The sequence below is a fragment of the Urocitellus parryii genome, chromosome 11, assembly GCF_045843805.1.
Source record: "Urocitellus parryii isolate mUroPar1 chromosome 11, mUroPar1.hap1, whole genome shotgun sequence".
Lineage (NCBI taxonomy): Eukaryota > Metazoa > Chordata > Mammalia > Rodentia > Sciuridae > Urocitellus > Urocitellus parryii.
Genome location: NC_135541.1, coordinates 100,906,002 through 100,933,132, shown reverse-complemented (window position 1 = coordinate 100,933,132; position 27,131 = coordinate 100,906,002). Strand labels below are relative to the sequence as shown.

The window sequence follows — 27,131 nt, the reverse complement described above, 5'->3', positions numbered from 1 at the left end:
TTCTCTAAGTTTCAATATTTTATATCTGTAAAATAGACATAAAACTGGCACTGACCCATAGGGCCATTTGTGAGAATTAAATGAGATAATATATATGCTCATCGCTGTGCTTCTAATTAAAAAGTCTTCAAAAAAAGACAAGATGTGGGGGCCTAGGGTGGTGGCTCAGTGGTAGAGCACTTGCCTAGCATGTGCAAGGCACTGGGTTTGATTCTCAGCATCACATATAAATAAATAAATAAAGGTCCATTGACAACTAAAAAAATATTAAAAAAAAAAAAAAGTCTGAGGCCAGGCTTAGAACTTGGAGAGGTCCCATTTGCAACTTAGTGAGACCCTGTCTCAAATTTTTTTTTAAAAAGGGCAGGGTGTTATTTTTATTATTATGTCTTTTCTCTCTGTATTTTCATGCCCAATATAATGCCTTGCTCACAACAGGTACCCATATTTGTTGAATGACTGAATGAGGCATTGCCCTCTATTACATTTTTGTTGTTGGGCACCGTATAAAAAGAACTGATACCTGACAGAATAAGAAAATGGCTAATGTTAATGAGAGTGAGGCCAGCAGATCTTGATCTTCTGTGGTTGATAGGTAAAAACCATTTTTTAAAATGTTTTCTTAATGTATGGGTAGAGGTAGCCTTATTAGCCTCTGTGAACAGCCCTTATTCTTATGCCTTGGCTGTTACCAACCCCATTCCCATCCTGAGAACATACCTGTGTTTAGGCTTCAGGCCAAACATTTCATGATCAAATCTTTGATTCATACATTTTTCCAAATATGTACTTGTTAATGCTTGACCGCATATCTTTGATAGAAGATGTTTAAGTCGAGAAAAGTGTACCACATCAAAAGGATATCCACAGTCCCCTACACGATTCAGGATCCAAGCCCCTCTCCTGGTGCTGAGGAATACCTAAGGCATGGGAAATATTGTTAACTTTTGTCATTCTGTCTCACTATCTGAAAGCACTCTTACTTTCTTCAAGATTAAGTTCATACTTACTAGTGTGGCATTTTAGTTCTGTACAATCTTTTAAAAATTTTCCTTCCCAAACACTGTCAAAGGATATGTCTTGTTGTGATCTACCACTACATTTCTGTTTAAAGCCAATGTGCCTGAAAAGTCCTCCTCTTTTGAATTCTCTTCAGCCTGTTCATTTTTAAGGTCTAGATCAAGTCTTCATCCTCCATGAGAATACCACTGACCTTTCAGGCTGATAATTCTCTCTCCCTTCTCTGAACTTCACTAGCACTTACCACATCTAGGAATCATTAAAAATCATACCCCATTTGATTCAAATGTATGATATGTCAAGATCATTGTACTGTCATGAGCAACTAATAAAAATAAACAAATAAATAAATAAAAATCATGGAATAGGGGCTGGGGTTGTGGCTCAGTGGTAGAGCACTTGCCAGCATGTGTGAGGCACTGGGTTTAATTCTCTGCACCATATAGAAATAAATAAAATAAAGGTCCATTGACAAATAAAAAATATTTTTTAAAAAAAAGTCATGCAATAGACCAGGTGCAGCAGAGCACACACCTTTAATCCCAGTGGCTCTGGAGGCTGAGGCAAGAGGATCATGAGTTCAAAGCTAGCCTCAGCAACTTAGCAAGGTCCTAAGCAACTCAGTGAGACTCTATCTCTAAATAAAATTTAAAAAGGTCCTGAGGGTGCTGGGGTTATAGCTCAGCAATAGAACACTTGCCTCACACATGTGAGTCACTGGATTCAATTCTCAGCACCACATAAAAATAAATAAATAAAGTAAAAAGATATTGTGTCCATCTTTTAAAAAATGTTTTTTTAAAAAAGGGGTGCTGAGGATGTGGTTCAGTGGCTAAGTGCCCCTGGGTTCAATCCCGAGTACCAAAAAAAAAAAAAAAAATCATGTAATAATAAAACTGAAAACAACTGGATATCATTTAATCCAAAATCTCCAGTCTTTTTGTCATTGACATCGTTTGCATTATTAAGAACTATTATTTACCATTTATGTCATTTATATGATGTGAAACTTTCTATGCTCTTAATTTGTCTCTCCAATTGTGTCCAATTATGTTTTCTTCACAGTGGGAGGGTTAGCCTGCACATCTCTTAGTCTCCTCAGCACATCATCGTTACTTTCATGTAATGAGACTTGTGACCTGTAACTCTGGATACTAAGTTCTTTGTATTCTTTTTTCCTTTTTGAGGTGCTGGGGATGAAACTCAGGGCCAAATGTATGCTCAGCAAAGGCACTACCACTGAGCTACATCCTTAGCCCTCTTTAAAAAATTATTATTTTACTTTGATATAGGGTCTCTCTAAGTTGTTCACGTTGGCCTCAAATTTGCAAAACTCCTGCCTTAGCTTCCTGAGTAGCTGAAATTACAGGCATGAGACACTGACTAACGGGTTTTACAATGGTAACACAACAATCCCTTGAGGAAGCCACTGTTATCCTCATTTTATGGGTGAGGGACATCAAGAAGATGAAAAATTTGCCAGAGAACATATAGCTATTAAGAGACAAACTGAATTTTTAACCCACATCTGACTGACTCTAAATCCTATTAAGAAATGTTCTATTGATTATTGAATGGGGAAAAAATAAAGATTGCTAATAGAACTACAGGAAAATTTTCAGTAATTCTTTGTTCTTTTCTGGCTAAAAATACATGTTCAGAATGGATTAAGGTTGATATTCAATTACCTGGCAGAGGTATCAGGACATTTTCAACATTACACTTTCAACTTTACTCCCCGGAAGAACTTTCTAGAGTGTTACTATAGATTAGTATATTGTTTCATAGTCTTTGTCTAAGCTCTCACGTAAAAAGATGCCTGTCTACAAAGGTATGATTCTTTATTTACACATATATCCTCACAGAGAGTAATTTTAAGCCCTATCAGATTTAAGTGCTTTTTACATTTCACAGTTGAAAGAGCCTGCATGGTCTTGGGATTCAAATGATTTAGTTCAATGCTTATAGCCTTAATTAAAGGGCTCCCTATTTATAAAATAGTTACAACAACACATACATCACAAGACTGCTTTGATAATTTTTATAAAAAAAGTGTGGCATACAGTAAACATTGAATAAATGCTTAATGGCTGTCATACTTATGTCAACTTTTCCATCAATACTTTGTTTTAAGAAAACAATATATTTATAAATCTGGTTTATAAGGAAAATTGTTAAATCAGTATAATTGTGTATGAAATTAACCTGATGAGAAAGGGATGCTTTCACAAATCATTATACCACAGGGTTAAACCAAAATTTTGTTATGCACTGAAATTTATAGACCCATTTAAAAATTTTGACTTTACAAACAACTTCTCTTAAATATAAATACATTTTAATATGTAAAGCAAACTCAGCAATTAAATTTCTTCAGTTTGCATTAGTGCTGTGAGGATGTTGCCCCTGCTATGCAGATGTGTTTGCTATGTGTTTTCTCAGGGCTTTCTCACAAATATGGCTACCTTATCTCCACACTCTGAATATTTTGTTCCTGGGAAATTTTAATTCCATAGTGCAGGTTAGGTCCAGCTTCCTTAGAAATGACCACTTGATATGAAAGAAGACTTTTGCATGGATCCCCACTACCTATATTGTATATCATTCTACCACATGTGTTTTTTACTCTTTCTTGTTTATATAATTACTTCCTAATAAATGTTTGTGGAATTAGTTTACAGAATAACATATGAGATCACTTATATATTGATAGATGAAAATAGTACTGAGAAATTATTGGAACCGAGTTGCTAGGTAAGGGTCATTTAACAAAATTGTGTCATTAAGCTTCAGTTTTAAAAAATAATTTGAAGCATATTTATAAAGAAGTATAGCATAATTAAAGTTACTGAAGAACAACCAAGCATTCACCTATTACTAATAAAGTTATGATTCAATGAAGACAAAAATATAATAATAGCATGCCTTTTCCTAGAAGTTTATAGTGAAGACACTTTTTTCAAAGCTCAAAATCTATGATACAGAAACCAAAACAAACAAAACAAAAAACCAAGGAGATAGAAGTTGCTTTGAAGTGACTGCCATTCTGTGCTATCTAACTGCATGCAAAGGCTGACACAATCTGTTCACATATGCTACTATGCAGACACTCTTTATGCCGATATCCACATTGTTTTGGGAAAGATTAGGTTGCTTCTTTTTTTCCCATTTGGGGGGCAAAAAGGAAATTCACCCTCAAATTTTTAATGAAAAGTTTTCAATAACCACAGTGTGCTTTCCACATGTGTATATGAGAACATGGCATTTCTTCTGGCCAATGGACAATTCACACTGTCAATGTTGCATTCTTCCAACCTCTTCCAGCAAATATTTGATCTTCATCAAAGCCAGGAGAGGATAACTGGGATCATGAGTGCAACCTGAAGCAGTGAAGTTATTCCTTAGTGTGAAGCCAACTGAGTAATGGAACTCTAACCATATGGCATCTACCGTAATGCCAACTGAAGCAATGAAACCAAGCCCTATATTTGCCAGTGGGACTAGTGGGCAATGTGCAGCCATCTATATACTCTGTTGGGTCTATCTCCCTGGTGAGACTGAAGGCAGAATGAAGCAAAGTAAATCACTGATTCAAACCTGCTTGGCTGTGTGGCTAATCTCTACAGCCAGATCTCCTCCAGAATTCCCGATGCCAATTATAATGACTCTTTTCCCAGCAAATGCCTCTGGGTTTTTATAGTCTCGACTGTGGAAATACTGTCCTCTGAACTTCTCAATTCCTGCAAGATAATTATTGGGTGATAGTTTATATAATGGATATCATTTGTAAAATTCTTTTGTAGAATTTAAAGTTGAAGCACGTATTCTCCACATGTTCTCCCTTTATTGAGCTACTCTTGTCTTTCTAAATACTTTTGCTTATTTTTTTTTTCTTCCAGAGCCTTGGAATAGTAACTTGTTATCCCTTTATCATAAGTAGTTTGTATTTTGGATTTGTAGACTCATAAATCCAAACTGCCTCAGAAAACTGCCATTCTCTTTTTGTCATTCATTCCCTTAATTATATACTCCTGTTTTAATTAGAGTATATATGTTTTCATATACTCTAGGATATACATAAAGTGATTTTTTTAAAAAAAAGTTTAGGACCAAAATTGAAACTAAACTATTCAAGCTTTCATTTAAGCCTTAGAAATTCAACATTTGTTTGTTTCCTCAATTACTGAAAAATTTTATATCTGAACCAATACTAAGTAAGTGTTCCACAGTCTTCCTTTTTGATCCTTAGGAAAACCAAAGTTGGGGATAGGAAAGATGGTGGAATGAGATGGACATCAGTAACCTAGGTACATGTATGACAGCACATATGGTGTGACACTACATCATGTGCAACCAGAGAAATGAAGAATTGTGCTGCAAAAGTTGTGCTATACAATGAATCAAAATGCATTCTGCTGTCATGTATACCTAATTAAAATAAATAAATTAATTAAAAAATAAAAAGGAAAATCAAAGTTATTGTAAAGCTAATTACAATCATGTGCCACTTGACAGATATACATACATTCTTAAAATTTTACTGTAAGTTGGTTTCATCATTGTTAAAAATCACAGAAGTACCTACATAAGCCTATATTGTATGGGCCAGCCACTCAATATGGCCTCTTGATGCAATCAGGATCCACAATAATCATGAGACATGTGAGGTTATTGCTGGTGTAACACAGCAGGCAGTTTTACAGTAAAATTTTCTATAAGTAGAAGGACTACACACCAAAACAAATATATAGCACAGTAAATACGTAAACCAGTAACATAGTTGTCTATTATTAAGTATTATGTACCACATACGTAATTGTATGGGTTATAATTTTATACAACTGACAGTACAGAAGGTTTTGTACATCAGTATCATCATGATGTTATAATGGTTATGATACTATTCAGCAATAGAAAATTTTCAGTCCCCTTATAATCTTATAGGATCGCCATTCTATATGTACTCCAGCCTTAACTGAAATGTCATTAATTGGTGGCATGATTGTTTACAGACCTCTAAACTCTAAAATTACCATTAACTCTAGTCCCCAAATGGCAGTAATACAAGTTATTCCATCTTCAAGGGAACATGCATAATTATGCCCTTATTTCACCCCAAGGCAAAAATCACTCAGACCATAACCCTTCTATTTCTCAGGGTCATAGGCATGGCTCAAATGTCAATCTCCTTCCTAGAAGGTCACTAACCTGAAAAACTTTCCAGAGGTAAGTGAGCATTAGTGTGATGGCCAGTGCAAACCATGACTCCATCAAAGACATTAACCTCCTTTTTTCCTTCACACTCAGTGACCACCTCCCATTGTCCTGAAGTAGAGAAATCAGGCCGCTTCTTCACACTGCACACAGTAGTCTGAAAGAAAAGTGACATACACAGAGCCTGCACAGTGGGTATCTTCCCTGACATGATCTTTCCTGCAAAATGTTACACAAAGGGCTGATACCATAGGCACCATCACATCATTGGGGTCCTTGCAAGAGTATTTGATTTTCATCCTCCATAAAGAACAGTTTTGTTTGGGCCTTGGTCTGAGTGAGAAAACTATAAGGCAGACAAAGTAAAACAGAGTTGACAGACCAGTGTATTCTCCTCTGCTTCTAGAAAAGTAGAAATTGCTAGGACAGTAAGTCTCTACCTTAAGGCATTGTAGCTCCTGAATAAAGCTTGGATTTCTCCTGTACTTCTGTGGCACTCGGCACTAAACACCTGTTTCTCTACTAACCCCAGACATCCTTAAATTCTCTGATGTCTTCTTATTCCCAAGTCCTGTTCTCTTTGACTAGGCTTAAACATGTGACTATGAGGCTACCTTTCCTGTTAGAGCAGGAGCATGTCAGTGGCTCTTATTTTTTATAAATAAATCTCTGTTTGCCTTCTACATATGTCCATTTTACAAGTAACTACAAAGAAATAGGTTGTGAGATAGGGTAGTCAGTGGCATAATTTTTAGCTTTTCCAAAAAAAAAAAAAAAGAAACAATAAATATGGGTTACTCTGCCCAGCCAAAGGAAACATCAAGAATGTATTCCAATGTGCTTCAAGGGTCTTGGCTATAATGTCTTTGTTGACTAATAGAGACACTGTCTATGCTTTAACCATCCTGTACTATTTATATTTCCTGTCATGTGTTTTTACACAAGCTGGTTCTTCTACTTGGATCACCCTTTTATTCCTTCTTCATTTGGAGGACTCCTTCCTACTGAAGCCTCAGCTTGGACATTGTCTTCTCCAAAAATCTTTCCTGGAACTTGATTCCTCTGCCCTGATGAGTTAAACATCCCTCTTCTGAGCTGCAAATGTATAGCTCTCTATAGCGCTTGTCACTTGGTTTATTACTTATATGTATAATAATAATTTTCTTCATTTTTCTCTGTCCTTAACTTAGACTGTTAAGTTACTTATGTTTTTTTGTCTTTGCATCATCACTGCTTAGTACAGTAATAAACTTATTCAAAAAGTGTCACTTAAACAAGTGAAGAGATGCACCACTGGGCTATAAATAACTGGCTTTGGAAATTGTCACCAGATGTTGCCACTTTATTATTGTTGCTAAACATAAAAAGGTGGAAGGTTTGGACTTTATGCCAGGTGATTTAATATGGCCATGATTATAAATTATGGGAAAATCATGGCAGACTTTAGAAACGGAAGGAACTAAAAGTTATACAGTACAATCATCTTCTTTTACAGAAAATAAAATTAAGGTAAAATTCAAGTTGATAAACTTACTTGTCTTAGGTTACTAATTAGTGGTACGAAGAAGGGCCAGAATTCAGGGTTTTGTTTCCCAGTTCAATGTTCTACACTCTCCACCTGATTCAGCTTCTTTGCTTTTTCAATAACTTCCCAGTCACTAAGTACTTTGTGATGATCATATAAAATAATATATTCAAAAGTGCTTCAGAAAGTATAAAAGAATTAAGAAATAGTGGACAAGTTTGGGGAACAGAAGGATTCAAAGTTCCCATACTTATTCATTCCCCTCATCTCCTTGATTATAAGCAGGGAATTTGAAATGAAGGCAATGAAAATACTTGGGCAGGTATCTTTCTGTGTCTGCAGCCAAAATATATAAGAGAGAGCTTTTCATGAGTACTTTAAAGAGAAAAAACAAAGAGTTAAGTTTTTGTACTTGAGTATATAGCTCTAATATTTACATTTACATACTGGTTAATGAAGCCACATTATTCATTTACTTGATGAACAATTTCAAACACAAAGACACCCACAAAACTGCCTACCTTGAACTGGATATACTTTAAAAGGTTGAAATCTTTGGCATACATCCTGAAATATTCTAGGATCTGGGAATTGTGCATGAAGTTAGGATAATGATCCGGGATGGGGTAGTCACTGAAGCACATCATCTCCTTAGAAGTATTGATGATCACTGATTTGTAAATACTGGCTCTTCCTTCTTCAGGATTTTCCTGCAGTAAATAAGAAGCATTTATGGCAACTTGTGAATTAATTTCATGATTTACAAATAGCCAATCAACAGTTGAAAACATTTCCTGAAATAAATGTCAATTCAAACAAATTACACACATACATGACCTCCACTCATCTCCCAGTACTTGTGCCCCTGTGTAGTTCCTTGTCCTTAAATCTCAGTTATGTTTATGACTTGTTTTTGACCAATAGTTGAAATGGCACTGAATGACTTTCAACACTAACTCATAAGTAGCCTTGCAGCTTCTATCTGGGTCTCTTAAAAGGCTCACTGTAGTGGAAGCCAGCAGCCATATAAGAAATTAGTTTTCACTGGTGACCCAAATACCTGACAAGGAGAAAGAATTATTATGGCCCATGGATTCAGAGGTTTTGGCTCCATTGCTTTTGGCTTTAGGCAGAACATCATGATGGAAGGGCATGGCAGAGGAAAGCTTCTCAGCTATGGCAGCCAGAAATCAGGGGTAAGGGAAGAGGCCCAGGACAAGATATAGTCCCAAAGAGCAACTCTCCTGTCCCCATGATCTGCTTCTGCCAATCATGTTCAACCTGCATACACTATCCACTACTGCCTAGTAGTCCATTCAGGCGCCAATGAATTAATCCATTGATGAGGTCAGAGCCCTCATGAAGCAATCACTTTCCAAAAGACCCACCTTTAGACTATGCTGCATTGGATAACAAGACTTGAACACATGTGTGTATGTGTGTGTGTGTGTGTATGTATATGACAGCAGAATGTATTACACTTCTTATTAAACATATAGAGTACAATTTTTCATATCTCTAGTTGTATACAATTGTGTCTTCCCCTACCTGTACTTTGGAAAATAATGATCATCACATTCCAAAATCATTAATAACCCCATGCCTCCTCCCTTCCCCACCAACCCCTCTGTCCTATATAGAGTTCATGATTCCTCCCATGCTCCCACCCTATCCAACTATGAATCAGCCTCCATATATATATATATATATATATATATATATATATATATATATATATATAAACCTTTTGGCATTTGGTTTTTGGGGACTGCCTAAATTCACTTAGCATTATCTTCTCTAACTTCATCCATTTACCTGCAAAAGCCATGATTTTATTCTCTTTTATTGCTGAATAATATTCCATTGTGTATATATGCCACATTTTTTTTTATCCGTTCATCTATTGAAGGGCATCTAGGTTGGTTCCACAGTTTAGTATTGTGAATTGTGCTTCTATAAACATTGATGTGTCTGTGTCCCTGCAGTATGCTGTTTTTAAGTCCTTTGAGTATAGACCGAGGAGAGGGATAGCTGGGTCAAATGGTGGTTCCATTCCCAATTTTCCAAGAAATCTCAATAATGTTTTCCATATTGGCTGCACCAATTTGCAGTCCCACCAGCAGTGTATGAGTGTACCTTTTCCCCACATCCTTGCCAACACTTATTGTTGTTTGTCTTCATAATAGCTGCCATTCTGACTGCAGTGAGATGAAATCTTTATTGTGGTTTTGATTTGCATTTCTCTAATTGCTAGTGATGATGAACATTTTTTCATAGATTTGTTGATTGATTGTACATCATCTTCTGAGAAGTGTCTGTTCAGGTCCTTGGCCCATTTATTGATTGGGTTATTTGTGGTTTTTTGTTTTGTTTAGTTGGTTTTGTTTTTTTGTTTGTTTTGTTTAGTTTTGGTGTTTAGCTTTTTGAGTTCTTTATATACCCTAGAGATTAGTACTCTATCTGATGTGTGAGGGGTAAAGATTTGCTCCCAAGATGTAGATTCTCTATTCACCTCACAGATTATTGGATAGGCAGAATTAATATTATCAAAATGACCCTAATTCCAAAAGCACTATACAGATTTAATGCAATTCTGATCAAAAATCCCAAAGACAATCCTCAGAGAAATAGAAAAAGCAATCATGAAATTCATCTGGAAAAATAAGAGACCTAGAATAGCTAAAGCAATCTTTAGCAGGAAGAGTGAAGCAGGTGGCATCACTATACCAGACCTTAAACTATACTACAGAGCAATAGTAACAAAAACTGCCTGGTTTGGGCACTAAAACAGACTAGTAGACCAATGGTATAGAATAGAGGACACAGAGACTAACCCATAAAACTACAATTATCTTATATTAGACAAAGGTGCCAAGAACATGCATTGGAGAAAAGATAGCATCTTCAATAAATGGTGCTGGGAAAACTGGAAATCCATATGCAACAAAATGAAATTAAACCCCTATCTCTCACCATGCACAAAACTCAACTCAAAATCGATCAAGGACTTAGGAATACAACCAGAGACCTTGTGTCTAATAGAAGAAAAAGTAGGCCATAATCTTCATCATGTGGGATTAGGCCCCAACTTCCTTAATGTCTCCTGTGATACAAGAATTAAAATCAAGAATCAATATATGGGATGGACTCAAACTCATGAGCTTTTTGAGGATATTCTAGATCTAAACTATAACAAAGTCCAACTATACTAAAACCACAATACTGTTAGGAAGCCCAACCTAGGCATGTTGAAGAAAATATCTAGGGTAGAGAAATATTCAACTAGAATTTTCTAGCTATCCCATCTGAAGTTCTAAACATGTGTAAATCCAGTCTTAGCTGTCATCAGATGGCAATCACATGAGATTTCAAGTGAGAACTTACCAGTTGAAAGGATAAGTCTCAAGAATTTTCATAATATTGAGACATTGCTCTCAAGAAAATGTACTAAGTCTCTTTTCAGTATAAGTTGTTATTTACCCCATTTTTACTATTGGTAAGTAATAGTTATTTAAATGAATAAAAATTGGATAAATCAAAACATACTAGGGAGAGTATAAGTTAATACAATATTTTTTGAGTAATTTTACAATGTATAGAAAAATCCTTGAAATTTACATAGCCTTTTAAAGAAATATTCAGACTTGTAAACAAAGATTTTTGTTGAAGGATGTTAGTGTCATCATTATTCATAAAATTAAAAGGAAGCAAATTAAATGCTTAAGAAAAAATAACTAAAATTTGTGAACCACTGCTCTAGATCCTTGCTATGCAAACTACCATCTGTGGACCAGCACAAAGGGGATTGATCACTAGGGAGATTGTTAGAAATGCATCATTTTAGGCCGTGCTCTAGATTTACTGAATCAGAACTGACATATTATCAAAATCCTCAGTTGATTCAGATGCACATAAAAACAGAGAAGCACTGCTTTAGATGACATTAATCCCTAATTCAGTGTCTTCCTACAACAAACTCTTTGCTTCCTCAAAAATTTCCAATTAATTATTTCATGGGTTGATGTGGTGATCTAATAAAATAATGCAATATGAACCAAGCGTATTATTCTATCACAAAATTTCACAAATCACATGTTTTCAAATCTGTTATATTTAAATTCTTTTTGATTATAGAAAATCACCTCCACCAATTCGGACACTCTTCTTTTTTATTACAGAAATGAATAAATAAGAGGAGAGTGGGTATTATGAAATATTAAATGTCCACAAAACAGAGCATTGTATTTGTCCACAATCAGGTTTATTTTCCTCCCAATTCTTATTAAATAATTATGTAGTCTAGGAATTTGAAATTGATTATACTCATTTGTCTGTCCCATAATCATGTCTTTTTGACTGCTAATAAAGTTTTCATGAGTCTCCTTTCAAGTCTTATCTATCTTACTTATTTCAACAAAGTATACATTCTAAGGTGTGGTTGTGACTATATCTCTGCCCTAATTAACATTTTAGCTGTTCACATTTTCTATAAAGTTCCTATTTCTTGCTTAGAATTCAAAAGCCTCTATAATGTCTAGTAGACTTTATCTCCCCTATTGGATTATAATTCCTTTAAATTGTAGTCGTGTTTTTTTTTCTAGAGTATCTAGAATTATAAATAGCCCTTAATAAATGTTTAATAAACCTATGTCAAATTGAATTGCAAAAGGTATGTATAGAAAAAGCAATTTTCACATAATACATAACAGATTATGAAACAGATAAAAATTTCATTCAAAACAACGTGAATGAGACATATTTGTGTCATTTCTGAAATTTTCTAAGGAAAATTGTGGAATAATATAAAAATCAAATTCAAAAAGATACCACTTTTATATTATTTAAATTAATTATTATTTAATTAAGTTTGTGTTAGTTAATAATAACTTAAAATATCCCCCAAATCCATGAGTGGTTTAGTTATGTTACAGTATCTCAATATGATGTACAATTTATCTTTGACACTATTCCACAGGTGTTCTGCTAAATACAAAGAACATTCTGTTACTCCACTGCTTATTGGCTTCTAATTCCTTCTGGAAACCAACATATTTATTTTAAAATTTAGTATATTTCACAATCTAGCCCAATATAACTTTTAGTCATCATTCAGTGTTCCCCTTAACAAATCCCATATTCCTAAATCATTAAATTATTAGCTGAAATATTCTAGTAGGCTCTTTCACAACTTTAACTTTTGTGCATATTACTGTTTCTTGAAAAATTCCTATCATTTGAGTCATATCAAATGTAACTTATCTGATGAAGACTTTCCCGTAGTTCCATTGATCCTCCAAGTCCCCAAACCTTTCAATTCATATTGCTACAAAAGCAGTGTAAACATACTATATTATTTTGCATTTGTTTCCATGATTTTAAGGGACCTGAGAGTAGTATATATGTCTTATTATTCTTTATATTTCTGTCCTCAACACAGTACCTGATATATATAGTGAATGATTAATGTATGCTTAGGAATGAATTAGTTATATAATTATGAGAATGAATTTGTAGACACCAAACTATGATGTCATTTCTTCCTAACTTGATATATAGATGCAGTGCAATACATTTTAGACATCAACAAACTGATTCTAACGTTTGTGTGGGAAGACAGAAGGCTAAAAATAGCCAACTTTCTCCTTAAGTGTAGGCTGTGCATAGTAATCTTTCTTCAAAGAATATAGTATAGCAAAGCAAGAGAGATAAAAGGGATAAAGTTTACTCTGGAAAAATCTGACAAATTCCACTTTAAGGAACATACCACCATTAACAAAATAATGATGAGGCTTACTGACAAAATGTATCTTTGATATGACATAGTGAGAATGGTACTTTCCATTTTCAGTATTACTTTCAAAAATCTATAACCTCAGTAACCATGAGAAAACAGCAGAAAAATCTCAATTGAAACATAATCTGAATATATGTTATTATAGATTTATTAAAACCCATAGATTGTGCAAAACCAATAGTGAACCTCATGTAAACCATGAGCTGTGAATGATGGATAATCTGTCATTGATTGTAATAAATGTAGCACACTATAGGAGGATGATGATAATGAGGAAAACTGTACACCTATAAAGGTAGAAGCTCAATTTGGATAAACTTAAAACTGCTCTCAAAATAAAGCCTATTAAAGAATTTTTTTTAAAGCAGGGGGAAAAAGGGGATATAATGGAGTAAGTTGGAAATGAATGGATTAAGGGAATAGAAGGAGAAAACAAGGAGAAAAATGACTCCCTTTCTGTGGGAGGAATGATGACTTCTGTTTCCTTGTCATAGTCTACAAATCCCATGGACAAGTGCACTGTTCGAACTGTAGTTCTCAGTTCTGTTATCTGTATATTGAAATTACATAGAGAACTTTTCAAAAAATACCAGAGCCAGGGTTTTACTCCTAGAAGTTCTTTTAAGTGCTCCCTGTTAATGTGTAGACAAGTGTGAGGATTGCCAGTAAGAGGTAGTATGCTGGCCCTGGAGAGTTCATAGCACTAGTTTATTCCATCAACTTCAAAAATCCTTTCTGAATATGTTCTTAGCTAAACCACAAAATGCCTGAGGGCAGTGGGAGGAAGCTATTTCTCTGTATCTCTGCATCCTCTAGAGAGAGTTTCAGGCTCAGAATGTCTGTGTCATAAACTATTACTGATCTTATTTTAAGGATGCAATGTCATCCTCATTTATGATCTGGGCAAGCTGGGGTAGAAGCTGTAAAGCCTTGCTCCTTCACATCAATTGTGTATTAGAAATACCTAGCAGAGAGCTTTATTGGGACTCCAGAGCAACACAATCAGAATCTAATGAATGGGCAGACATCATTTTTTGTTAATGTTACCCTAGTGCTTAATTCTTTAGTGTGCAGGGAAAGCTGATAGCTGTTCCCTTTTAAGTGTTTTTTTAAATCCATTTATTGTCTTATTCTTTTTTTTTTTTTGAGAAAGGAGGAGTTATAAAATTTATAGTTTTTTTTAAAAAATTCATTTAAGGGTGTTTATTAATTTTCTATTTTAAATTAACAGATTAAACAGCAACATTTTACATTATATTGTGTCCACATGGTATCTATTTGTCTATACTTTACAAATTTACTATGTGATGTAGTTATCTGATCAGCAGCATAAATATTACTTAGGGCTTGTTAGAAATGTAGACTCTTGGTATACCCTAAATTAATTCATCAGAATCTCCAGTAATTCATGTGTACACTGAATTTTGAAATGTATGGTCTAGCATGTTTTCATGATTTTTAATAATGCAGTTTGACCAAAAAAATAGCAAAGATTATTATATATCATTGAGTACTTATTTAATCCTCAGCATTTTGTAAGAAATTTATTACTTTTTGTTTTAATATGTATTTTTAGTGGTAGGTGGACACAATACCTTTATTTTTATGTGGTACTAAAGATTGAACCCAGTGCTTCACATGTTCCAGGCAAGCCCTCTACCACTGAGACATAGTCCCAGCCCAAATTTATTACTTTTTAATGCTATTGCATTCATAAGTTAACGTAAAATAAACTGATATATATCACATTAGCACCTACTTTCCAACATAAATCTTATTTAATGTTAATGAAGAGATCAAAAATTAATTGAAATTAATGTCTTGAGAACTTATATGATTATTATTAGAAAGTATTCAGCTATACAAGAAGGAGGCAATACCAGTTTGGCAGGTGGAACATAAAAGGAAAAGAGAGAAGAAAATACAAATGGTGGTATCTGAGAAAACACTTGTTTGGCATATAGAAAAAAGAAAAAGGAATCATGATAGGTAAGTTCAAATGGTACTGAAAAGAAAATAAAAATATACTGAATCCCAGGAACCTGTCAAAGAAAGGAGAAAATGAAAGCCCTGAATTCCCAGTGTTCTTACTGGACATCTGGCAGTGCAGGTGGAATTCCAAAGTGCTTAAGCCAGTTCCACACATGAAACCGCTAACAAATTATTAAAAAGGGGTTTTTGTTTTTTGTTTGTTTGTTTGTTTTGGTGTGTGGGGGGATGTGTGGAGAGACAACTAGACTCCAAAAAACAAGCAAGGAAATGATAGAGAGGCATGTCTCAGAAAAAATTCTCAAGGTAACCACCAACAGCATGTAAAATATGTTCAGTCCAACATTAAAGGATGTTTATAATACCCTAGTCTCCATAGCTTTGTAACTGTGGAAAATGTGAGAAGGAGGGTCTCAGCTCCATAAACATTCTTAGCAGCCACTCAGGACAGTTTCCTTCTCAGGAATCTATACATTAAACATAAATATATTGGAAAGCTAATATGTGCCGGGTACATCATTCTTGGTCTAGGATATAATGGTGAACCATATAGGTATGTCTGTGTTACAAGAAGATAGAGCATTATGATGGAACAGTTTATTCTTTTCAAGGAAGCAGTTCATAAGGTGTTGAAATTTTGCCCAGAGGATAATTTTTTTAAAATCCTCATGCTGTATTTTTAGCAGGTAATAACTTTAAATCACTTTATAGATAAAAACCAGAAATATGTTAGACAGGATAATGGCTACCCTGCCAACATCATCCCTGCCTCAACTGATTTCATTCTTGTTCAATAATTGCCAAACCTGGCTAGGATGCCTATGGAAACTCAAAATGTCAGGGGTCTCACTCTAGGCCTGAATAATAACTGACATGTAGCACTGTGCAGAGCTGGCACTTTTATAAGTGATTGACTCAATTATTTATTCACTTATTCCCCAGTATAACTGTAGAAGTGGGTATTTCTATTATCCCTTCTTAAAGATTAAAGATTAAAAAACAGTGGGCACAGAGAGGTTTGATGATTTGCCCAAGGCCATACTTCCTGTAAATGAGACAGTCTTTGAATCTAAAACAGTGCTCTTAACCTCTACACTAGGGTGTGACAGGATTCCAAGAGTAGAATTTTCTGTTACTAAAAATGAATTAACAGGTTTTTCAGCCCATGTCTGACTGATTCTGATAAAGGCATAGGGATTTGCTAAGAGGGTCCATTTTGGACCTGAATAAGAGTATTGTTAAATATAATTAGTTCCCAAAATGGAGCCAAGATATAATAATTATGTTCAACAAAGAAATATCATGAGGCCACTTTTTAAAACTTTTTTTTGGTAGTTTTAGATGGACGGAATTCACTGGTTCAGAAAATGAGTTTAAAAGCAATACGAATTAGAGATCAATGAGGGTGCATATTAAAACAATTTAACTTTAAAGCTGTATATAAGCAAGAACAAGAAAAATCCAGTTGCAGGTGTCCTCTGCACTCTGCCCTCTTCTGGAAAACAAAGGACTTTTAACTTCTCACTGCAAGAAGCAAACAATACTATCAGATTTTATGTTTTATTCAAGGACTAGAATTGTCAGAAATACCTGGGTTTTTTTAATAGGAAAAATAAGGTTAATGATCGAAGGCAGGAGGAGTGTTCCTAGGAGTGTTACCAGGTAATTCTAGCTCATTTACCTTTAGACATATTAGAAGCAACAACTCTCCATTTTCTAATCCTTATGTGCTTTCTAATGTGTGTGGTTTTGTTACTCATTCTCCCCTCCTCACCAGACTGTTTCCCTGTTCTGAAAAACTAATGAAATAAAAATGTTCTCTGTGGATTTCATAGACATTAGAAAAGGAAACAGAGTCATGTGTGATGAATTTTGCAGCCAACAGAGGGAAGAGAAACCTTCATAAAAGGTCGGTTGGGAGGATGTTAAGTCAACAGGCAGAATCAGGTTGGTCACTATTGAGCTCTCATATTACCTGACATGAGATAAAATATTGCATGCACCCAGTTGCAGGGAGGTACTCAAATATTAAGGGACAAGGAGACTTACCTGATACCTCCAGAGCCCTCCAATGTCATCAGTCCTTTCAAAGCAAACAGGTTCCAAGTCTTCATCCAGGCAACACTTGATAGAACAGAGTCCACAGACTCCAGCCCCAATCACACAGATTCTTTTCTTGGTCATGGTCTTCAGAGATCTCCACCTTGCTTGGGCAATGTCACTTGTCCTAAAGAAAGAACAAGAGACAGAAAGCACAAATCTGTCAACAGTTCTTAAGAAAGACAGCTGCCATGACACTAAAAAAAGAAAAAGAAAAATGCTGTAACAAGAAGTGATTTGGGGGGAAGCCAGATTTGGTTGCCCTCTTTAGAAGGAATCTCCTGCACAGGATGGGGCAGCCCTGTGTCTGCAAGAACCAGAGCTGAGAAGCTCCTCAGTGTCATCTTACTCTCTTTCCAGAAGCACCTGATCCTTCAGCTGTGATCTGGAACTTACTCATTCTGCTGTTACGAAAGAAATATAAACTAGGAAAGTACAAACAGCAGCAATAGCCCATGGGCTGGTACTGTTTGGCCCCACCTCCTTTCAGACAACACCTCCACCCACTCTTGGGCACCGATTCTCTCTCTCTTAATTGGAAGAAAACATGGTTTGAATCTGCTTTGGGCAGGAAAAAAAAATCATCTACAACTTATGTATCTTTCAGCTGTTGTTGTTGGCAGTGCCTTTTTACTCCCTCTGGAGACTGAATAGTCTTCTAATCTCCTTTGCTTCCCTATGGGCTGCAACAACTTTTAACTTCCTGCTTTTCCCTTAAAGTGATAAACTCCTACTACTGAAGTGAAACTATCAACAACTCCCAGTCAAGCTTTATACAAATGCCTAAGTACAGAACACCTACATTTCAGGGGATCCATTCAAACAGGTGATTCTACCCCCTTCTCTGTGTCCTCCCCACCTCATATACTTGATCCTCAGATCTACACTACTGGGAGAAATTTACTTTAAAATCCCCATGCATGTTTTAAACTGCTTTTAGCTGAACTATAACAGGCTTCATTTCAACACTTTTAAATATAGTAAAAAATAGATCTTTGACTCAGACAATCATTTTACTCCATCAGGAAGATGCCTGTCCAATATGTGGTCTGAATTATATTAAAATATAGTTAGCACAGAATGGGGAACACATGGTCTCCATATCACCTAATGGGAGAATGAAAGAAAAGAGGATCAAAGGTGGAGTCATATGTGAGTATATATTTGTATGTGTATGTGTATACACACACACACACACACACACACACACACACACACACACCAAGTAATAAAAAGGAATGTTTTCACTTGGGGGAGGGGGTGTACCAGGGATTGAACCCATGGGTACTTAACCATTGAGCCATGTTATTTTTATTTTGAGACAGGGCCTAAATTTCTTAAGGCCTCACTAAGTTGCTGAAGCTGGCTATGAACCTGTGATCTTCCTGCTTCAACATCTTGAGCCACTGGGATTATAGGTGAATACCACTGCACCAGGCAGAATGTTTTTACTTTTTTTTAATATTTATTTTTTTTAGTTTTTGCAGACACAACATCTTTGTTTTATATGTGGTGCTGAGGATCCAACCGGGCCGCACGCATGCCAGGCGAGCGCGCTACCACTTGAGCCACATCCCCAGCCCCTGTTTTTACTTTTTGATGTGGTTCTGTCAAAACAATTATTCATCAAAATATTCCTTGTCTTTCAATGGATACATAAAGATGACTTAGTCGAATAGTTTTTATTTTAAAGACCTGCTATTGGGGCTGGGATTGTGGCTCAGCAGTGGAGCGCTCACCTAGCACGGGCGGGACCTGGGTTTGATCCTCAGCACCACATAAAAAAATGAAGGCATTGTGTTAAATTTTTTTTTTTTTTAAAAAAAGACCTGCTATTTAATTTTGCTCTGGGTTCTCTTCTCACTTTGCTCCTGCAATATTTCACTAAAACCTTTATTTACTAGTACTGTCCTGACAGATAATCATCAAAAAGAATGCTTTTTGTCACCAAGTAACTTTCCTTTTGTCTAATGCTACTTTCTCCTAGAAGAGAAAGTAATGTTCTTTTTTTAAATGTATCTCCTTTCAGGTTTCAGAATTAGTTTCCTATTCCATCCCTCCCAAGACCTATGGTAACAGAAGGGCCCCTTGGTAGTTGATGCTTAAGCACAGGACATCTCATATACAACCATCCAGTTTCTATTAAACCATGGTTTACTGGGTGTTGGAGAAAGCAGACTGGTGTTCTTTCAGTTAATGAATCACTGAACCACAAGGAGCTACATCTGACTCTGAGAGAGACAATTGCTAGTCAAGCAGACATACAATTCAAGTTGAGTGCAGTAGCTGGATGGGTTTGGTGTTGTCTTCCTTGGAGTGGGAATGAGCATATCAAGAGAAGAATTAACATAGAATTATAGTGGCTAGGTGAGTAGCAGAAACTACTAGATACTCATTAAAATGTTTTCCCCTCCTCTTACAATATCATATATTCCTTTGGAATGAGGCTGCCTAAAGGGGAACTATATTTTCCTGGTTCTCCTTGAAGCTATGTGTAAATTTATGATTAAGTTCTCACCAAGGAATATAAGAAGAGCAAATGAGAGCAACTACTACCTAAACGTTTTTTTAAAAAAATGGCTTGATCTAGTCTTGCACTCCTTCTCCTTTTTTGTAGTTTGGAATGTTAATAACCAGGTAGACTTCTGGAAGCCAGGAATTGAAGTCGGTAGGTTTGGAATAGTCAGGGACCTCCATCCATGGAAAACAAGATGCTCTAGGACTAAGGGATAAACACCTTAGTGAAATAAGACAACCCAGGCAACTCTAAGTCTTATGGGGTTAACAGTTGTTCTAAAAAATTAGTAGTTAAAATTACACCAGTCTTCAAGACTATGGGAGTGAATAACATACCAGGAGACAGGCCTCCTGAAACTATGCGGTCAGCATATAGGCCAACTCAGGCCAGACAAACTAGGTCTGCACTATTCTGAAAATATTAATAGCAGACAAAAAACATGAAAAAATATTCAATATCTCTAGCAATTACAGAAATGCCAATTAAAACTACAATGAGTTCATCTCACTCCAATCAGAATAGTAATTATCAAGAATATAAATAACAGTAAATGTTGGCGAGGATGTGGGGAAAAAGGTTCACTGACCCATTGCTGTTGGGACTGCAAATGGGTGCAACCACTCTGTAAAGCAGTATGGAGATTCCTAAGAAAACCTGGAAGGGAATCACCATTTGATCCAGCTTTCCAACTCTTCAGCTTATACTCAAAGGACTTAAAATTGGCACACTACAGTGATGCAGCCACATCAATGTATATAGCAGTTTAATTGAGAATAGCTAAGCTATAGTCTAACTAGGTGCCCTTCAACAGATGAATGTATAAAGAAGCTATGGTATATATACACAATGGAATATTACTCAGCCATAAAGAATGAAATTATGGCATTTGCTGGTAAATTAAGGAACTGGAAACTATCATGCTAATTGAAATAAGCCAATCCCCCAAAATCAAAGGCTGAATGTTCTCTCTAATATGCAGATGTTAATACACAATAAGGCAGAGAGAGGGAAGAATAGAAGTACTTTGCATTAGAAAAAGGGAAATGAAGGGAAGGGAGAAGATGAGAATAGGAAAGACAGTAAAATGAATCAGACATAACTTTTCTGTGTTCATATATGAATATACAAGCAATGTAACTCCACATCATGAACAACCACAAGAATGGGGAGGTACACTCCATGTATGTATAATATGCCAAAGTACATTCTACTGTCATGTATAACTGAAAAGAACAAATAAAAAAATTAAAAAGAAAGAAACTATTAATAGCAGAGACTTTCCCAGATAGTAAGTGCAACTCTAGGTGTTGAGGGACAAACACGTGTGCAGAATAGTCATTGAATTGACCAACAGTTACCTTTACCTTATTTACTTAGTAAAATGTATACACCCCAGAAGAAAAACTAAGGTGGAGACGTAAGCTGGAAATGAGATATGAGATATAACACAATGGCATGATGAAGGAGACAAAGGCCCAACTGAAGTTCCACCTCTACAGATGATGACATTGAGAGACACACATATATCGATACATATACAGAAGCATTTTGAAAATGATATGAATTAATACTTACATGAAAATTATAAAAGTTATTAAAAAAAGGTGGTTTTATTTAGTGTTCACAACAGTGTTATAGGACAGCTTCCATTGTCCTCACTGTGAATTACTATGCATTATGGGCCTTTCAGATGCACTCAGATTGTTTAAGCCTTCTGATGTTGAAGATTATTTTATATGCCTTTTTTTTTTTTTTTTTTTTTTGGTACTGGGGATAGAACCTAGGGCCTTGTGCGTCCAAGGAAATCATTCTACCAAACTGAGCTATATTCCCAGCCCCTTACATGCCATTTTTGAGCATTTTGGGGTATCAAAATGGGGAACTTCCTTGGCCTAATGTTACACCTGTACCTCAGAAATACAAATATATATGTTCAACAGATATGTTCATTTTTCAAATGTAAGACCCAGGCTTTGTGAAGTTAGGGTATAAGATAAGCTTTGGGTTCTTACCAACTAGAGGAAGAGGAAGGTCACAGAGAGTTCTTAGGAATTCAGTGTGGACGGAATCATGGGGAACATTTTGGCTTCATATAATTTTTATTATTGATAACTTGCTCCTTATGTAAAAATTTGTCAGAAAAGTTAAATTCCAGCACTAGTAAACTCAAAAGTTACAGGGACTATCTAGGTGGATTGCATAAAAGTTTTCCTGCTGGACAGAGAAGAAAAAGTGAAATTGCTTGTGACTACTTTAAAAAGTATTCAATTATAAAGGAAAAATAAAAGCTGGGCATGATGGCACATGCCTGTTATCATAGCTACTCAGGAGGCTAATGCAGGAGGATCACATGTTCGAGGCCAGCCTTGCCAATTTAGCTGGACTACCCACCCACCCACCCAAATAAAATAAAATAAAAAGGGATGGAGGTGTAGCTCAGTAGGAAAGTGCTTATGTAACATGACCAAGACCTTGAGTTCAGTCCCAGTACTGCAAACAAACAAAAAAGAAAAACAGGAATTGCTCTGTCAAACAAAAGACACACAGGCAAATTTCAGTGCAGAGCTATCTACCATCTCTGACATGCATCCTCAAAAATTTACTTGATAATATCTTAGTGTGTTCCCTTACCTTTGGTATTGAAAGGGAGTAAAAATTCTCAGAGGTGACTGAACAAGAGTTCTGTAAAGCACTTCTTGCTATAGTTAAATGTACATTCTCTTTGGTATATCTTCTCAGGCTTTTAGGCTCTCTGGGTTTTATAATTATTATAAATTTAATGCCTAAGGTATATAATTACATCAAAGTCAAATGTTGTCTTTCCTTTATTTTTTTTTACTATTGATTTTATTTTTTAACTACATGACAGCATTGCAAATCTTATTACACAAATAGAACATAATTTTTCATATCTTTGTATATAAAGTATGTTCACGTAAACTTATGCCTTTATACATGTACTTTGTTTTTTTGCATTACAACTCTTATTACACATATATGCCACAATTTTTCATATCTCTGTTTGTATATAAAGTATGTTAACACACAATTAGTCTTCATACATGTACTTTGGATAATGATGTCTGTCATATTACACCATCCTTGCTAATCCCCTGCCCCTTCCCTTTCCCTCCCACCCCTCTGCCCTATCTAGAATTCATATAATCCTTCCATACTCCCCCTCCCTACCCCACTATAAGTTAGCCTCCTTATATCAGAGAAAACATTCAGCATTTGTTTTGGGGGGGATTAGCTAACTTCACTTAGCATTATCTTCTCTAATGCCATCCATTTACCTGCAAATGCCATTATTTTATTCTCTTTTATTGCTGAGTAAAATTCCATTGTATATATATGCCACATTTTTTTATCCATTCATCCACTGAAGGGCATCTAGGTTGGCTCCACAGTTTAGCTATTGTGAATTGTGCTGCTATAAACATTGATGTGGCTGTGTGCCTGTAGAGTGCTGTTTTTAAGTCCTTTGGGTATAGTCTGAGGAAAGGGATAGCTGGGTCAAGTGGTGGTTCCATTCTCAGAATTCCAAGGCATTGCCATATGGCTTTCCATATTGGCTGCACCAATTTGCAGTCCCACCAGCAATATATGAGTGTATCTTTGTCCCCACATCCTCAACAACACTTATTGTTGTTTGTCTTCATAATAGCTGCCATTCTGACTGGAGTGAGATGAAATCTTAGAGTATATTTGATTTTCATTTCTCTGATTGCTAGAGATGATGAGCATTTTTTTTTCATATATTTGTTGGTTGATTGATTGTATATCCTCTTCTGAAAAGTGTCTGTTCAGGTCCTTGGCCCATTTGTTGATTGGGTTATTTGTTTTTTTGATGTTTAGCTTTTTGAGTTCTTTATACACCCTAGAGATTAGTGCTCTATCTGATATGTGAGGGGTAAAAATTTGCTCCCAGGATGTAGGATCTCTGTTTAACTCACAGATTGTTTCTGTTGCTAAAAAGAAACTTTTTAGTTTGATTCCATCCCATTTATTAAATCTTGGTTTTAATTATTGTGCTATAAGGAGTCTTATAAGGAAGTTGGGGCTTAATCCCACATGATGAAGATTAGGGCCTACTTTTTCTTCTATTAGACGCAGAGTCTCTGGTTTAATTCCTAGGTTCTTGATCCATTTAGAGTTGAGTTTTGTGTGTGGTGAGAGACAGGGGTTTAATTTCATTTTGTTGCATATGTATTTCCAGTTTTCCCAGCACCATTTGTTGAAGATGCTATCTTTTCTCCAATGCATGTTTTTGGCATATTTGTCTAATATAAGATAATTATAATTTGGTGGGTTAGTCTCTGTGTCCTCTCTTCTGTACCATTGGTCTACCAGTCTGTTTTGGTGCCAATACTATGAGAAAGGAAAGACACATTACTTGCAACTCAGTATAGGGCACTGACCTAATCCTAACCTTAGCTCAAAGGTCCAAGTTCATGTGTGCAAGAAGAGGTGTGTACACATTTCCCCTATGGTCACATCTTTTTTTCAAGCTCCATATCTGACTCACTAGATGCTGCCAGCTAGTATCCTGTTGTAACCCAGTAAACCAAGGACATAGTGGACAGCAAACATAACCTGTTCAGTAACCTGTGCTACAATCATGCTTGTTTTGGTTGTGTTTGAAGATGCTAAGATCTATCAAAGGCATGATTTTGTTACTGCTAATGTTATTGGGTTGTTGTTTTCGGAGGACATACCCTTTATATGGAGAAATAAACATTATGATTGTATAACCTGAACAATGAATGAAAAAGGAGTTGAGGTAGATTTCATTCTGACAGTTAATAATGACTTGCTTGAAAATATTGAACAAGTTTCCTAAACTTTCTGTACCTTAGTTTGTCCACTTGTTAAATGTCCTCTCTTTACCTCAGGTTATATCAATAATAGGTCCTAGATTTTTTAATTGCTTCACAGACCCCTCACTCGAACATTTAACAATACTTTGTGAATGCTTTCTAGAGTCCAGACACTGTTCTAGGAGCAAATCCAGTATATCCTAAGGATGAATTTATTATCTTTCCTCCCTTAAACCGGTTTTATCTCTTGTAATTACTCAGTGGTGGCATAAATATGCATATCCTAGGGCAGAAACCCGTGGGAGTACACAACTTTTCTCTCTCCTTCAGTGCTGTGTTTATTAATAACAAAATCCCTTCAAGTGCATCTTCACTAATTTTTTTCCTTTCAGCACTAGAGATAGAACCCAGGGCCCCACACATGCTAGGTAATTGTTTTACCTTTAAGCTACATACCTTTTTATTCTACATACTTTTATTTTATTTTATAGTCTTTTTTTTTATTTTGAGAGGGTCTCACTAAATTGCCCAGGCTTACCTTGAACTTGCCATCCTCCTATCTCAGCTTCTTTAGTAGCTGGGATTATAGAAGTGCTCCATTGCACCCAGCCCTGTCACCAATTTTTAAAATATATTTTTATCTCTTACAAATCTTGTCTCAATGTCTTTCCATTTGTCATCTGTCTACCTTAAACTTCTTCCTCTGGTTTTACAAAGCTGGCTTCTCATCATTCAGACCTTGATTTGAATGTCATCTTTTCAGCAATATCCTCTTCAACCCATTCTATCCAGAGCTGATCCCTAGCCCCATTCTGACTATCATTACCCTGTTTTACAGTTTTCTTAGCAAAATACTACCTGATACCTTATTTGTACCCCGCCCCCCTTTTTATTTGTCCATCACTAGAATCTAAGCTACATAAGTGCAGACATCTTATCTAACATGTTCCCCTCTCTTCTAGACATTGGGGACATGACCAATATAATCACTCTCTATTGTACTCATCTGGCAAATATCTATTTTGGTAAAACTGAATTCTCTAACTCTTCCCCACCTGCAGCCAACACACTCCTTGCTGCTTGGTCTCATGTCCATCAACTTCAAGTGGCCCTCACTGCTGCTTGGCAATGGTACCATATTCCTCTAGTCCATTCACTCTCTACTTCCTTAGACAACTATTTCACATCTTTCTGTCTTCAAACCTCCAACACTGTTCCCACACAAGCGCACCTGATAATATTGTTTCTTATTTCATTTAGACAATAGAGTCAAGAGACATCAGGTACTATCATGACCAAATCTGTTTTCATACTGTATGTTCTATTGTCTCTGCCAACCCCTCTACTTGTGCATTAGATCCCACCTCCTTTCACTCAAGAACATCACCCTGGTATGTATCATTAGATTTTATCTCCGTTGGATCATTCCCATCAGCATTCAATATATTATAATATCACCTATCTTAACAAAATAAATTGCCCTTGACCTGGTAGTTACTGCTGCCAATTTTCTGCTTCTTTTTACATCAAAACTCTTCAAAAGGAGTGAGGTGGTCTGTCTTCATCTTTATTCCTCTCATTCTCTTTTTTATCACTCAAGTCAGGCCCTGGACTCTTTGCCAAGGCCACTGACAACCATAATGTTGCCCAATTTAGTGCTTATTTTCTATCCTATCTTTTCTTCACTCTTAACTGCATTTGATGAAGACCATCACCGTGAATCTTGTAGGCATTACCTGTTCAATATATCCACTCACCACTCTACTGCTACCATGCTGGCTCCCAGATTATCATCTTTTGCTCAGACTATTGCAATAGCTTCCTAACTGAACTCTCTGATTCTCCCCTGCCTCTCTCTACAGGCTTATTTCCTACAGTATTCAGAGTAAAACTTTTAAATGTATTACCAACTTGAAGACCTGGAGTCTCTCAGCTACCTTTCTCAGTTATATTTTTGATGCGAAACTCAATATATCAAAAGTCCACTTAGCTTTTAACTAGGACCCTATCTCTGAAATGTACTTTAAGTTAAAAAACAATAAGAATCTTTTGTTTAAGTGGAAGGTGTTTGATATCATTGCTTTAGTAGATAAATTTAGTGCATTGGAATCTCTAGGGGAGGAAACAAGTCAAAGACAGAATAGGATGAAA

The 27,131-nt window shown here is 35.8% G+C and overlaps 2 protein-coding genes across 10 annotated transcripts in view; one reads left to right on the top strand and one right to left on the bottom strand.

Moving 5' to 3' along the window:
- The window catches only part of LOC113177612 (flavin-containing monooxygenase 5-like), a 33,326-nt gene extending 15,035 nt beyond the window's left edge, over positions 1–18,291 (bottom strand). The window contains exons 1-6 of one of the 3 annotated variants that reach the window (XM_077791407.1): positions 18,235–18,291; positions 17,592–17,769; positions 8,281–8,469; positions 6,229–6,391; positions 4,618–4,760; positions 721–920 (exon numbers count right to left, since the gene is read on the bottom strand). In XM_077791407.1, the coding sequence (XP_077647533.1) occupies positions 721–920; positions 4,618–4,760; positions 6,229–6,391; positions 8,281–8,469; positions 17,592–17,726 (830 nt within the window). In that variant the 5' untranslated portion in view covers positions 17,727–17,769; positions 18,235–18,291. The other 2 variants (XM_077791406.1, XM_077791405.1) reach the window with 2 other exon arrangements.
- Positions 1–27,131, top strand: part of LOC144249027 (uncharacterized) — a 125,934-nt gene that overhangs the window by 22,020 nt on the left and 76,783 nt on the right. The window lies entirely within an intron of this gene.